Raw genomic sequence first — 13,957 nt, forward strand, 5'->3', positions numbered from 1 at the left:
CACGAGTATCCCTCCCTCCAGGAAACATACAACTCTGGTTCTTATTACTGATGGATTTATTCCTTTTTGTGAATGAAACATATCGTCGAACTGTACAAATTCATCACAATATATCGAATCAGCATGTTATCAGTAATTTACATACATACACTGTTGGCCTACCATGACTGTAGGAGTCAGAAGGCTGAGCGGTGAGCGGTATCGGGCTAGTAATCAGAAGGTCGCCGGATCGATTCTCTGCCGTGCCAAATGACGTTGTGTCCTTGGGCAAGGCACTTCACCCTACTTGCCTCGGGGGAATGTCCCTGTACTTACTGTAAGTCGCTCTGGATAAGAGCGTCTGTTAAATGACTAAATGTAAATGTACCATAAATACAAGCAGTGGCGGACATAGCACATTTGGCAGAGGCTACTTTTTACTTGAGTATTTCAGGGCGCACACATCTTTACTTTAACTTGTGGGAAAAAGTGTAAGTCAGTACTTCAAGTTTTTTTAAATATGAGAATCTGTACTTCTACTTGAGTGAAGGATGTGTGCACTTTTGCCATCATTGATTACAAGGTGGAATGTAAACTAAAATCGATCAAATAGAAACATAATTAAAACACAAAACTATTTTAACACTGGTTATACCATGGAAAATGTTGCAAGCTAAGGTTAGGTACTGTTACAAATATAAACATTGTAGCCATATAATATTCAATTTAGGAACGACGAATCGGTAGTAGGACAGAGTTGCACGCAGGCAATGACAAGACGAAAATCCCAGAGCAAGGGGTCCTTCCATCTCCGCTGGTTCATTGGAATGACGTTTCTTATGTTTTAAATCAGCTGATTCTCTTCACAAGTCGGATCAAAAAATAACTACCGAATCTGTCAACGTATTTTGACGGTTCGAAAAAGAATCATTTGACACTGTCATGATTTATTGGGGTAAGTTATTGTAAAAGCTAGCTGGTTTGTTTTTGGGAACTAGCAAGCTAGCTGAACAGCTGTATTTCTGCTAAGTCAGTGACATCCCCGGCCTGCTTTGTTTCCATTCCACAAGCTAGCTAGCATTAGCCTTGATAGCTCTACAGCTTTAATACTCAACATAGGCAGAAGCTAACGTTAGCTTGCTAACATTAGCAAGTTACCCTTTTAATGTTATTGATAGCAGGGAGATTTGACAACAAGGCTTCCGCCTTGTTTTGAATGCTAGTGTGCTATCTATTACAATACAGTAGAACATTCTCGTCACAGACAAAGCAGAAAGATTTGGAAGCCGGCGATAGTGATTTGAATAATTTCAAATTTTTGGTTGATCATTTTTTACAAGTGAGTTTGTTTACAAAATGATTGTTGATTATGAACTGTGTCATAATTACATAATTACATCTACATAAGCCTTGGAAAATGTAGGTAACGTTAGCCACAGGTTGCTAACGTCAGCTAATATTTATTGTGCAACAGTCGTGTTGCCTCTGCTTGCACACTATGAATATCTCATCGAAAAGAAAACTAATATGCCGGAGAGCACATCTGCTGACTCGCTAACTATGTCCTGTCACCGCAAAGGCAGACTGGTTAACATATATCTCTCTCTCTCTCCTTAGCTATCTATTGATGGTGTTCACCTTAGATAATTATGAAAGTGATATGTATAACGTCACCTTATATTGATCTTTTGAAGGATCTAATGAAGGAACCAGCATTCCTTTAATTGTTAACCTTGTTAAAAGGTTTGGATAGTTCTCTAGCTATTGTTTTATCTCCTGATTATCAGATCCATGAAACTCTGTCAGCATGCAATGTCACTAAATACCTCTTTTCCAACCTGTCTCTTTCTCCTCCCAAGGGCTGTATTTGCTTCCAAACAACTTCACCCCTGCTCTGTAGTCCTACCTCCATGGACAAGATTCTGGAGGCCCTGGTGGGCTCGTCCCACTCGGTGCCGGTGAAGAAGGCCATCGTGAAGAAGGTGGTGGAGGCTGCAGAGAAGGAGGCCACAGAGGAGCAGTGCCAGGCGCTGTACAGCCTTACCGCTCGCCTCATCCTCCTGGGAGAGGACACCTTCCAGAAGCAGGTGGGCTTCCAGGTCCTGGAGGCCTACGGCCGCTACCACCGGCCTGCGTTCGAGCGCTTCTTCACCCGAGACTTCATCCTGGGGCTCCTTCAGCAGGGCTACGGGCCCCTGGACCGCAAGGACCCATCCCTGGTGGACTACATCCACTGCTGCCTGCGGCTGCTCATCAGCTGCCCCTCAGTGCTGGAGATCTTCCGCCTGCTGCAGACGGAGGTGCTCAGGATGGTGTGTGAGAGGCCCAACCCCGCCCTCTGCGCCCGGCTGGCCACGCTGCTGTCAGACTTCGGCCAGTGCGTCCCCAGGGACAAGGCGGCCATCTTGTTCTGCCAGCAGCTGGTGAGGACCATCGGCTACTTCCACTGCCCGGCCAATCAGGAGCGGGAGCTGAGAGAGTATGTGGGTCAGGTGACCAAGGTGGGGACGCTGCTGCAGAACATCTGGAAGGCGGAGCCTACAATGCTGCTGCCCTCGCTGCAGGAAGTGTTCTCCATCATCTCCACCACAGGTGAGGCCCTCAGGTGTTCTCCATCATCCCCTAGTGGAGCTGCAGGTGGACTACCACGTCATAGTGTAGATGTCTCATGTCTAGGTGTCTCTCCCTGCCTGTAGACCCGTCCTTCGAGCCTTCCATTGCCCTGGCCAGCCTGGTGCAGCACATCCCTCTGCAGATGATCACCGTGCTCATCAAGAGCCTCTCCACTGACCAGAACGTCAGGGACGCCAGCATGACCAAGGCTCTCTGCAGGTGTCTGCCTGCCTCTCTGTCTGCCTCTCTGTCTGCTTCTCTGTCTGCTTCTGTCTGCCTCTCTATCTGCCTCTCTCTGTCTCTCTACCTGTCTCTCTGTCTGTCTCTCTGCCCGTCTCTCTGCCTGTCCCTCTGTCTGCCTCTCTGTCTGTCTGCCTGTCTCTCTGTCTACCTCTGTCTGTCTGCCTGTCACACACATTCAGGAACTACACAAACATACACAGACTCGCACACACCCCCAACCCCACCACCTAATCATGACACACTGACCGACACCCTTACAATGCAGGCTTATTAAACCCTGTCTGTCTCTCCCTCTTTATCTGTCTTTCTATGTTTCTCTATATATACTTCTCTCTGTCTCTCTCTATCTCTCTCTCTCTGTCTCTCTGTCTGCCTGTCTCTCTGTCTGCCTCTCTGTCTGCTTCTGTCTGCCTCTCTGTCTACCTCTGTCTGTCTGTCTGCCTCTCTGTCTGCTTCTGTCTGCCTCTCTGTCTAATGTCTGTCTGCCTGTCTGTCTGTCTGTCTACCTCTGCCTGCTTCTCTGCCTGCTTCTCTGTCTGCGTCTTTGTTTGCCTGCCTGCCTGCCTGTCTGTCTGTCTCTCTGTCTCTCTCTCAATCATCATTCAGTAAATAAATCAACCAACCCTAAAATATTCTTCCTGGTGTGTGTGCAGGATGATAGACTGGTTGTCGTGGCCACTGGCACACCATGTGGACACCTGGGTGATCGCCCTGCTAAAGGGGCTGGCCTCCGTGCAGAAGTTCACCATCCTCATAGATGTCACCCTGCTGAAGATAGAGCTGGTAAACAACACACTACACACTGCTGTTGATGTGGGCTGGGCCTGGTAGCTGAGATGTTACTTTACACTGTGTCTGGTAACTGAGATGTTACTTTACACTGTGTCTGGTAGCTGAGATGTTACTGGTAGCTGAGATGGTACTTAACACTGTGTCTGGTAGCTGAGATGTTACTTTACACTATGTCTGGTAGCTGAGATGTTACTTTACACTGTGTCTGGTAGCTGAGATGTTACTTTACACTGTGTCTGGTAGCTGAGATGCTACGTTACACTGTGTCTGGTAGCAGAGATGCTACTTTACACTGTGTCTGGTAGCTGACATGGTACTTTACACTGTGTATGGTAGCTGAGATGGTACTTTACACTGTGTCTGGTAGCTGAGATGTTACTGGTGGCTGAGATGTTACTTTACACTGTGTCTGGTAGCTGAGATGTTACTGGTAGCTGAGATGATACTTTACACTGTGTCTGGTAGCTGAGATGTTACTTTACACTGTGTCTGGTAGCTGAGATGTTACTGGTAGCTGAGATGTTACTTTACACTGTGTCTGGTAGCTGAGATGTTACTTTAAACTATGTCTGGTAGCTGAGATGTTAATGGTAGCTGAGATGGTACTTTACACTGTGTCTGGTAGCTGCGATTTTACTTTACACTGTGTATGGTAGCTGAGATGTTACTTTACACTGTCTGGTAGCTGAGATGTTACTGGTGGCTGAGATGGTACTTTACACTGTCTGGTAGCTGAGATGTTACTGTTAGCTGAGATGATACTTTACACTGTGTCTGGTAGCTGAGATGTTACTTTACACTGTGTCTGGTAGCTGAGATGTTACTGGTAGCTGAGATGTTACTTTACACTGTGTCTGGTAGCTGAGATGTTACTCGTAGCTGAGATGGTACTTTACACTGTGTCTGGTAGCTGAGATGGTACTTTACACTGTGTCTGGTAGCTGAGATGTTACTTTAAACTATGTCTGGCAGCTGAGATGTTATTGGTAGCTGAGATGGTACTTTACACTGTGTCTGGTAGCTGAGATTTTAATTTACACTGTGTATGGTAGCTGAGATGTTACTTTACACTGTCTGGTAGCTGAGATGTTACTGGTGGCTGAGATGTTACTTTACACTGTGTCTGGTAGCTGAGATGTTACTGGTGGCTGAGATGTTACTTTACACTGTGTATGGTAGCTGAGATGTTACTTTACACTGTCTGGTAGCTGAGATGTTACTGGTGGCTGAGATGTTACTTTACACTGTGTCTGGTAGCTGAGATGTTACTGGTGGCTGAGATGTTACTTTACACTGTGTCTGGTAGCTGAGATGTTACTGGTGGCTGAGATGTTACTTTACACTGTGTCTGGTAGCTGAGATGTTACTTTACACTGTGTCTGGTAGCTGAGATGTTACTTTACACTGTCTGGTAGCTGAGATGTTACTTTACACTATGTCTGGTAGCTGAGATGTTACTTTACACTGTCTGGTAGCTGAGATGTTACTGGTGGCTGAGATGTTACTTTACACTGTGTCTGGTAGCTGAGATGTTACTGGTGGCTGAGATGTTACTTTACACTGTGTCTGGTAGCTGAGATGTTACTGGTGGCTGAGATGTTACTTTACACTGTGTCTGGTAGCTGAGATGTTACTTTACACTGTGTCTGGTAGCTGAGATGTTACTTTACACTGTCTGGTAGCTGAGATGTTACTTTACACTATGTCTGGTAGCTGAGATGTTACTTTACACTGTGTCTGGTAGCTGAGATGTTACTTTACACTGTGTCTGGTAGCTGAGATGTTACTTTACACTGTGTCTGGTAGCTGAGATGTTACTTTACACTGTGTCTGGTAGCTGAGATGTTACTTTACACTGTGTCTGGTAGCTGAGATGTTACTGGTGGCTGAGATGTTACTTTACACTGTGTCTGGTAGCTGAGATGTTACTTTACACTGTGTCTGGTAGCTGAGATGTTACTTTACACTGTCTGGTAGCTGAGATGTTACTTTACACTGTCTGGTAGCTGAGATGTTACTGGTGGCTGAGATGTTACTTTACACTGTGTCTGGTAGCTGAGATGTTACTGGTGGCTGAGATGTTACTTTACACTGTCTGGTAGCTGAGATGTTACTGGTGGCTGAGATGTTACTTTACACTGTGTCTGGTAGCTGAGATGTTACTTTACACTGTGTCTGGTAGCTGAGATGTTACTTTACACTGTCTGGTAGCTGAGATGTTACTTTACACTATGTCTGGTAGCTGAGATGTTACTTTACACTGTGTCTGGTAGCTGAGATGTTACTTTACACTGTGTCTGGTAGCTGAGATGTTACTTTACACTGTCTGGTAGCTGAGATGTTACTTTACACTGTGTCTGGTAGCTGAGATGTTACTTTACACTGTGTCTGGTAGCTGAGATGTTACTTTACACTGTGTCTGGTAGCTGAGATGTTACTGGTGGCTGAGATGTTACTTTACACTGTGTCTGGTAGCTGAGATGTTACTGGTAGCTGAGATGTTACTTTACACTGTGTCTGGTAGCTGAGATGTTACTTTACACTGTGTCTGGTAGCTGAGATGTTAGGGCCATCGTTATTGTCGAGCCCTGGTGTGTGTGACCCTGTTGTTGTGGTGTGTGTGTATTAGCTTGTTATTGGTGTGTGTGTGACCCTGTTGTTGTGGTGTGTGTGTATTAGCTTGTTATTGGTGTGTGTGTGTGACCCTGTTGTTGTGGTGTGTGTGTATTAGCTTGTTATTGGTGTGTGTGTGACCCTGTTGTTGTGGTGTGTGTGTATTAGCTTGTTATTGGTGTGTGTGTGACCCTGTTGTTGTGGTGTGTGTGTATTAGCTTGTTATTGGTGTGTGTGTGTGACCCTGTTGTTGTGGTGTGTGTGTATTAGCTTGTTATTGGTGTGTGTGTGTGACCCTGTTGTTGTGGTGTGTGTGTATTAGCTTGTTATTGGTGTGTGTGTGTGACCCTGTTGTTGTGGTGTGTGTGAGCTTGTCGGTGTGTCCTGTGTGTGCAGGTGCTGAACCGGCTGTGGTACCCCATCGTGAGGCAGGGGGCGCTAGAGGTCCTCGCTCACATGCTGCTCAGCTTCCAGCATTCTCCTGAGGCCTTCCACCTGGTACCTCCTATACACACACACCTAACCCACCTGGTACCTCCTGCACTCACCCTAACGGTGCGTTCACACTGCAGACTTTTTTACCGCTCAGCACCGCCGGCCTTCCCACAGTGCCCCACGGTCGGGGGTGTGTCAGACAGATTAATTCAGAGCTGTGGTTCTCTTAAATCACTGTTGTAGTTCGTATAATGTCATGGCAAATGTGCGGACAAAATACAACTTTTACACACATTAAGCAAAAATCCGACACGCATTCTAGATCTGACATGATCTTATCTACAGCACACAATAGGTTATCTTTTTCCACACTTTTTTTAGGCCGAGTGAAAGATTAAATGCCACCCGCACTCTATGGAACGGGTCTTGTTCCGGCTGGAAAAAAAGATGCATCAGACATAAACGTTGACATGTGTAACCTTTTATTATATTACAAGAAATCTCTGCAAATCAATCGCTAGATTATGACTTGCCACAACACATTCACTGTATGGATAGCGAGTGGCTGCAAGCCAGCATTTCAGCGTTGAATGTCAATAGTGTGCCGGGTGAGCTAGCTAGACTATCCAGCTAGCACAGAAGAAAGTTACGTAATGTGAAGAAACTGAATTAAAGTACAAAATACAACAGACCAGGGACGCCGACAACCTCAGCAACCCTGCGCCAGGCATCATTTTTTTTGTTTATGTCTCTGTAATCGAACATAGACGTATCATACAATACTGGGTATGAAGACACACATACGATGAGTTGCTCTTCCATCTTGAAATTGTCAAACCTAGAAATGTTTACCATGACCAACAGTTGCTATGTTACAAGAAACAAGAAACCAACCCGATTGGCCATCGCTGGCGTTTTTACGCTCCTCATTTACATAAAGTTCAGAAAAATCCAACTTTCGCCGCCCCGCTCGCCTTCCCACAATACCCTACGCGAGCGTCGACGCCCCGCTCGCCTTCCCACAATGCCCTACGCGGGCGTCAACGCCTGGTTTCATTGAAAATGAATTGGAAGCCGACGCCCCGCTCTGCCCGCCCCGCTGCAGTGTGAACGCACCGTAACCCACCTGGTACCTCCTGCACACAAACCCTAACCCACCTGGTACCTCCTACACACACACCCTAACCCACCTGGTACCTCCTACACACACACCCTAACCCACCTGGTACCTCCTGCACACACCCCTAACCCACCTGGTACCTCCTGCACACAAACCCTAACCCACCTGGTACCTCCTACACACAAACCCTAACCCACCTGGTACCTCCTACACACACACCCTAACCCACCTGGTACTTCCTACACACAAACCCTAACCCACCTGGTACCTCCTACACACAAACCCTAACCCACCTGGTACCCCCCACAGGTGCTTCCTCATGTGCTGCCTCTGGTCCAGTCTCTGAGGAGTGACGGGCTGCCCAGCAGCAGTGCCTTCCTGCTGCAGTTCACTGAGCTGGTCCACTGCATGATGTACCAGTACTCTGGCTTCCCAGACCTCTACGACTGCATCCTGGACGCCATCAAGGTGAGTCCACACAGGCACAACTCTTGTTAATATGGAGGCCATCAAGTTGAGGTCACAAGGGAGTACTAAACACACAGTTCAGGGCTCTATTGTGTCTTGGTACTCGGTAGCGCGGTGCTCCCAACTTTCAAAAGTAAGGAGCATCAGCAAAGAGCACCCACCTATCATTTTCATATCGTCTTTTCAGCTCTTCAAATTTGTTACGCGCTAATTAGCTCCCTGTCATGTGTAAACGGACTGCAGCCGTGACCAGGAGAGATGGATGGCTAATCAGAGATGGGAAGTTACAAAGTGCAAATACTTCGTCACTGTACTTAAGTAGTTTTTTCTGGTATCAGTACTTTACTTCACAATTTATTTTTCTGACAACTTTTTACTTTCACTCTGTACTTTCTACGTCTTACAGTTAAAGGTCACATGAGATGAAAACTTCACTTTAGGAGGTTATTTAAGATTAATATGAGTTCCCCTAGCCTGCCTTTGGTCCCCCAGTGGCTAGAATTTTCGATAGGTGTAAACCAAGCCCTGGGTGTTCTTCTCCGCCTTTGAGATAATGAAGGCTCAATTGCTCTGTTTGAAAATCTCCTCCTTGTGACGTCACAAGGAGCCAGGCTACCGCCCTTCTCTCTGCTTTGCCTGCCCAGATAATCTGGCCCGCCCATGAAAAACTGAGCTACGATCGGGCAAAGGCAAGAGCGATATCGTTTTTTCCTGGAGAGACATCATGGCTAGCAAACGAACGAAGCATAACAGTTGCTCAGTGTTTGGATTTACAAATCAAAACAAAAGTTGTTTTTTTTTGTTCCTTCATCCAAGCCCCTGCACAACCAGTATCTTAATGGTATTTTTGCCTGTGCTGTGTGTCTCCAGGACCTGCCCAGGCCCAGTGAGGAGCAGATGAAGCTGGTTCTTGACCAGGCAGCCTGGACGTCTCAGCCTAGCTCGTCTGGAGTGGTGCAGCTGGCAGGGCGCTCTGAGACTGGACGCACCGGCCTGGTCAACCTGGGCAACACCTGCTACATGAACAGCATCATCCAGACCCTGTTCATGGCCACAGAGTCAGTCATACAAACACACGCACACTATCTCACTGCCACACACACACACTCTAATGGAGTAGTAATAAACCCTTTTCATGGCCACAGAGTCAGTCACACATACACACACACACTCTCTCACTGCCACACACACACTCTAATGGTGTTGATCAACCTCCCTCCCTCCATCTCTCAGTTTCAGGAGGCAGGTTATGTCGCTACGTCTGAACGACGCCCACACACTGATGAAGAGACTACAGCTGCTCTTCGCTTTCCTGGCCCACACTCAGGTTTGCTCCCTCTACCCTCTCTCCCTCTCTCTACCCTCCATCCCTCCCACCCTCCTTCCCTCTCTCTCTCCCTCCTTCCCTCTCTTTCTCCATCCTTCCCTCTCTCTCTCCCTCCTTCCTCTCTCTCCCTCTCTCCCTCCACCCACCTCTCCCTCCACCCTCCATCCCTCTCTCTCTTTCCCTACATCCTCCACCCTTCCTCCCTCCATCCCTCCACCTCCATCCTCCCTCCCCTCTTTTAAAGGGTGTGTGTGTGTGTCCTCCAGAGGGCAGCGTTCTCTCCGAGGAGCTTCCTGGAGGTGTCCCGCCCCCCCTGGTTCAACTCTGGCTCCCAGCAGGACTGTTCTGAGTACCTCCGCTTCCTCCTGGACAGGTAACTGTCTGTCTCTGTCTCTCTCTCCTGGACAGGTAACTGTCTGTCTGTCTCTGTCTCTCTCTCCTGGACAGGTAACTGTCTGTCTCTGTCTCTCTCTCCTGGACAGGTAACTGTCTGTCTGTCTCTGTCTCTCTCTCCTGGACAGTTAACTGTCTGTCTGTCTCTGTCTCTCTCTCCTGGACAGGTAACTGTCTGTCTCTGTCTCTCTCTCCTGGACAGGTAACTGTCTGTCTGTCTCTGTCTCTCTCTCCTGGACAGGTAACTGTCTGTCTGTCTGTCTCTGTCTCTCTCTCCTGGACAGGTAACTGTCTGTCTCTGTCTCTCTCTCCTGGACAGGTAACTGTCTGTCTGTCTCTGTCTCTCTCTCCTGGACAGGTAACTGTCTGTCTCTGTCTCTCTCTCCTGGACAGGTAACTGTCTGTCTCTGTCTCTCTCTCCTGGACAGGTAACTGTCTGTCTGTTTCTGTCTCTCTCTCCTGGACAGGTAACTGTCTGTCTGTCTGTCTGTCTGTCTGTCTGTCTCTCTCTCCTGGACAGGTAACTGTCTGTCTGTCTCTGTCTCTCTGTTTCCTTCTTTCGGTCTTTCCTTCTTTTTAGAACAGCTGTACTAACTCCAACCCACTATAGCCTCCTCCCTCCCTCCTCCCCCACTCCCTCCCTCACACCAGTGACACACACCTGTTTCCTGTCACCAAGGTTACACGAGGAGGAGAAAACCCTCCAGGCCCTCCTGCCGGCCAAGACAAATGTTGTCTCCCCCAACGGCGACCCTGGGGGTGAGGAAGAAGGGGGCGGGGCCACACTAATTGAGCGGATGTTTGGCGGGCGTGTGAGCACGGAGGTGCGCTGTCTGACCTGCAACAGCGTGTCAGAGAACCAGGAGCCCTTCACCGACCTGTCCCTGGCCTTCAGGCCCTCAGACGAGCCCCGCCGCCCAGCCCAGGGGTCCGTTAACGGGGGTGGCGAGGAGAGAGCCGCCTCGCCCGCCCACACTCCTACACCCGCCTTCTCCGCCGGCCATGTTGGGACTGCGGCTGGCGAGCAGCCGGCTCTGTCTGTCCCCGACCTTGTGAACTACTTCCTGGCCCCGGAGATCCTGGACGAGGACAACGCCTACTTTTGCGAGCGCTGCGGTGCGCTGCGGCGTGCAGAGCGGGGGATGAGGGTGGTTGCGGCTCCTGAGTACCTCATCCTCACGCTGCTCCGCTTCTCTTATGACTCCTCCTGCCACATCCGACGCAAGATCCTGGACAACGTCTCCATCCCTCCTCTCATGAGGCTGCCTGTCCATGCCCCTCTACCCCGACACGCCTCCTCCCCCTCCTCACCTCTGCAGGTGGACTCTCCAGAGAGCAGCGAGAACCTGGCCAAGAAGCTGAAGCCGTCGCGGAGAGAGGAGGAGGAGGGGACGAGAGAGGTAGAGGAGAGGATAGAGGAGAGGATAGAGGAGAGGATAGAGATGAGAGAGGAGAGGGGAGAGGTGAGGGGAGAGGATAAGAGAGGGGGAGAAGAGTGGAGAGGGGGAGAAGGAGAGGGGGGAAGAGAGGTAGAGGAGGGAGGGGGGGTCCAGTCCATACCGTATGTCCTCAGCTCAGTGGTGATGCATTCTGGGATGTCGTCGGAGAGCGGTCACTACTACTCCTACGGACGCAACCTTACAGGGGCGGAGCCGCAGATGGCCAATCACTGCTCCCTGGGGGCAGAGCATGCTGACGGGGAAGCAGAGTTGAGCTTAGCCCCACCCAGACAGGAAGTTGGAGTCTTAGGGGATGGCCACGAGGCCAAGGATTGGCTGCTGTTCAATGACAGCAGAGTGACATTCACGTCGTTCCGTTCGGTGCAGAATGTGACGAGTCGCTTCCCCAAGGACACGGCGTACGTGCTGGTGTACCGGCGGCAGCATGCGCCAGCCTCGCACGATAACGGGGGAGGGGGCGGGGCCAACGGCTTGAGGCTGGGGGCGGAGCCACCACTGCAGAAGGAGCTGATGGACGCCATCACCAAGGACAACAAGTTGTACCTGCAGGTGTGTCTCACCTGTAGTCTCTCTCTATTCTTTCTCTCCCTCCACCTGTAGGTGGGTCTCACCTGTAGTCTCTCTCCCTCTCTCTCTCTCTGCACCTGTAGGCTCTCTCTCTCCCTCTCCCTCCACCTGTAGGTGGGTCTCACCTGTAGTCTCTCTCTCTCCTTCTCTGTGTGTGTGTGTCAGAGGTCTGTCTGATCTGTCTGTAAAGCTTGTGTTCATGAGTCAGTCTGCTGCTACAAACTCCTGAGTCATTGAGCAGTGCTGCCATCTCTCCACTAGGGGCGCTCACTACACTGGAACTGGGACACAGTCAGGTTAAGGTTTATGTGTGTAATAAAGTACACTGGCAGTCTTAGGCCCTGCTCTTGTCAGTTCTATCTATACCTCTAATTATAATCTCAAATTAGAATAAATACATTGTAATCCTTAATGAGCTACTTTTACACTAACATCCCCCAGCGTCTGACTATCGAGTCACATGTGTGGACACTGCTCTTGCTTTAGCTACTGCCTCACCTATGACCTGTGCGCTCATTGGCTGACCTCTTGTCTGCGTCCAATAGGAGCAGGAGCTGAGCGCTCGGACCCAGGCCCTCCAGGCGTCCTCGGCCTCCTGCTCGTCCCGCCCCCACGGCCCCGATGACAACGACCCCCCCGGCAGCTGTGGGCCCTCGGGGGGAGGGGGGGGGGGGGGGAGGTGGAGGAGGGGGGGGCTTCAACACCGTCAGTAGACTGGTGTTCTGAGGGAGGGAAGGAGGGAGAGAGGGAGAGAGAGAGGGGAGGGGATGGGAGGAGGAGAGAGAGACGAGACAGAGGGAGGAGGAGAGGGGAGACAGAGAGAGAGAGGGGATGGTAGGAGGAGAGAGAGGGGAGACAGAGAGAGGGGATGTGAGGGGGAGAGGGAGAGGGGATGGGAGGCGGAGAGGGGAGACAGAGAGAGAGGGGGGGATGGAGAGAGAGAGAGGGGAAGGGAGGAGGAGAGAGAGGGGAGACAGAGAGAGGGGATGGGAGGAGGGGATGGAGGGATTCTGCCTTTTCTTAGCTGTAATGGTTTCTATCTGGGGATAAGAGAACATTTTCTCCTATATGAAACATTTGTATGCAATAAATGTACAGACAACATTGAAAATCTGCTTTCAATAATCATGGAATTTAAACCAGTTTCCATGAGTACTGTGTACAGTGGCTATTGGTATGAAAATACAATTGTAATTCATCCTTTAATACAAAGATGTTTTCCAAGCTGTTTTCCAATATGTATTTGCAGGTATGAAGATTTGCAGGCTGACATAATATAATTTAAGTTTGAGGTTATTCTTGACAACATTGATTCTGATACCATAACTGATTACTAGCTGTTAAGTTATTCATTCAGGGAGATTTTTCTTTGTGTAGATTTGATGTGCCTTTTGATACATAATGCAGATTTTACCAACTGAATTGGACTGGAATTGTACCTCATTCTTGCTGTACAATGTTCATAGTATAAAATGTTAATGACATTTTAAACTGTAAAAATATGTTGTTGAAAGTGTCTTCTTTTTGTTTGTTTCTTGTCACAGACCAGCTGCTAACCCTGCTAACCCTGCTCGCCCTAACTCTGCTAACCCTGCTAACTCTGCTAACCCTGCTCGCCCTAACCCTGCTAACTCTGCTAACCCTGCTAACCCTGCTCGCCCTAACCCTGCTAACTCTGCTAACCCTGCTCGCCCTAACCCTGCTAACTCTGCTAACCCTGCTAACCCTGCTCGCCCTAACCCTGCTAACTCTGCTAACCCTGCTCGCCCTAACCCTGCTAACTCGGCTAACCCTGCTCGCCCTAACCCTGCTAACTCTGCTAACCCTGCTAACCCTGCTTGCTCTAACTCTGCTAACCCTGCTAACCCTGCTAACTTGCTAACCCTGCTAACTCTGCTAACCCTAACAACCCTAACCCTGCTCACCCCTGCACCCTCACCCCTCGCA

The 13,957-nt window shown here is 49.3% G+C and overlaps 1 protein-coding gene across 1 annotated transcript; it reads left to right on the forward strand.

The window, feature by feature from the left end:
- Positions 1-1,222: 1,222 nt before the first annotated feature.
- On the forward strand, positions 1,223-12,736 carry usp38 (ubiquitin specific peptidase 38). Its single transcript, XM_047045333.1, is given in 13 exon segments — positions 1,223-1,318; positions 1,839-2,571; positions 2,676-2,811; positions 3,489-3,618; positions 6,637-6,738; positions 8,105-8,263; positions 9,134-9,321; positions 9,497-9,590; positions 9,857-9,963; positions 10,663-11,383; positions 11,513-11,992; positions 12,556-12,666; positions 12,668-12,736. Coding segments are annotated over 12 exon segments (2,979 nt in total). The 5' UTR covers positions 1,223-1,318; positions 1,839-1,889.
- The last annotated feature ends 1,221 nt before the right edge of the window (positions 12,737-13,957 follow it).

This window comes from Hypomesus transpacificus, chromosome 22 (assembly GCF_021917145.1).
Source record: "Hypomesus transpacificus isolate Combined female chromosome 22, fHypTra1, whole genome shotgun sequence".
Taxonomy (NCBI): Eukaryota; Metazoa; Chordata; class Actinopteri; order Osmeriformes; family Osmeridae; genus Hypomesus; species Hypomesus transpacificus.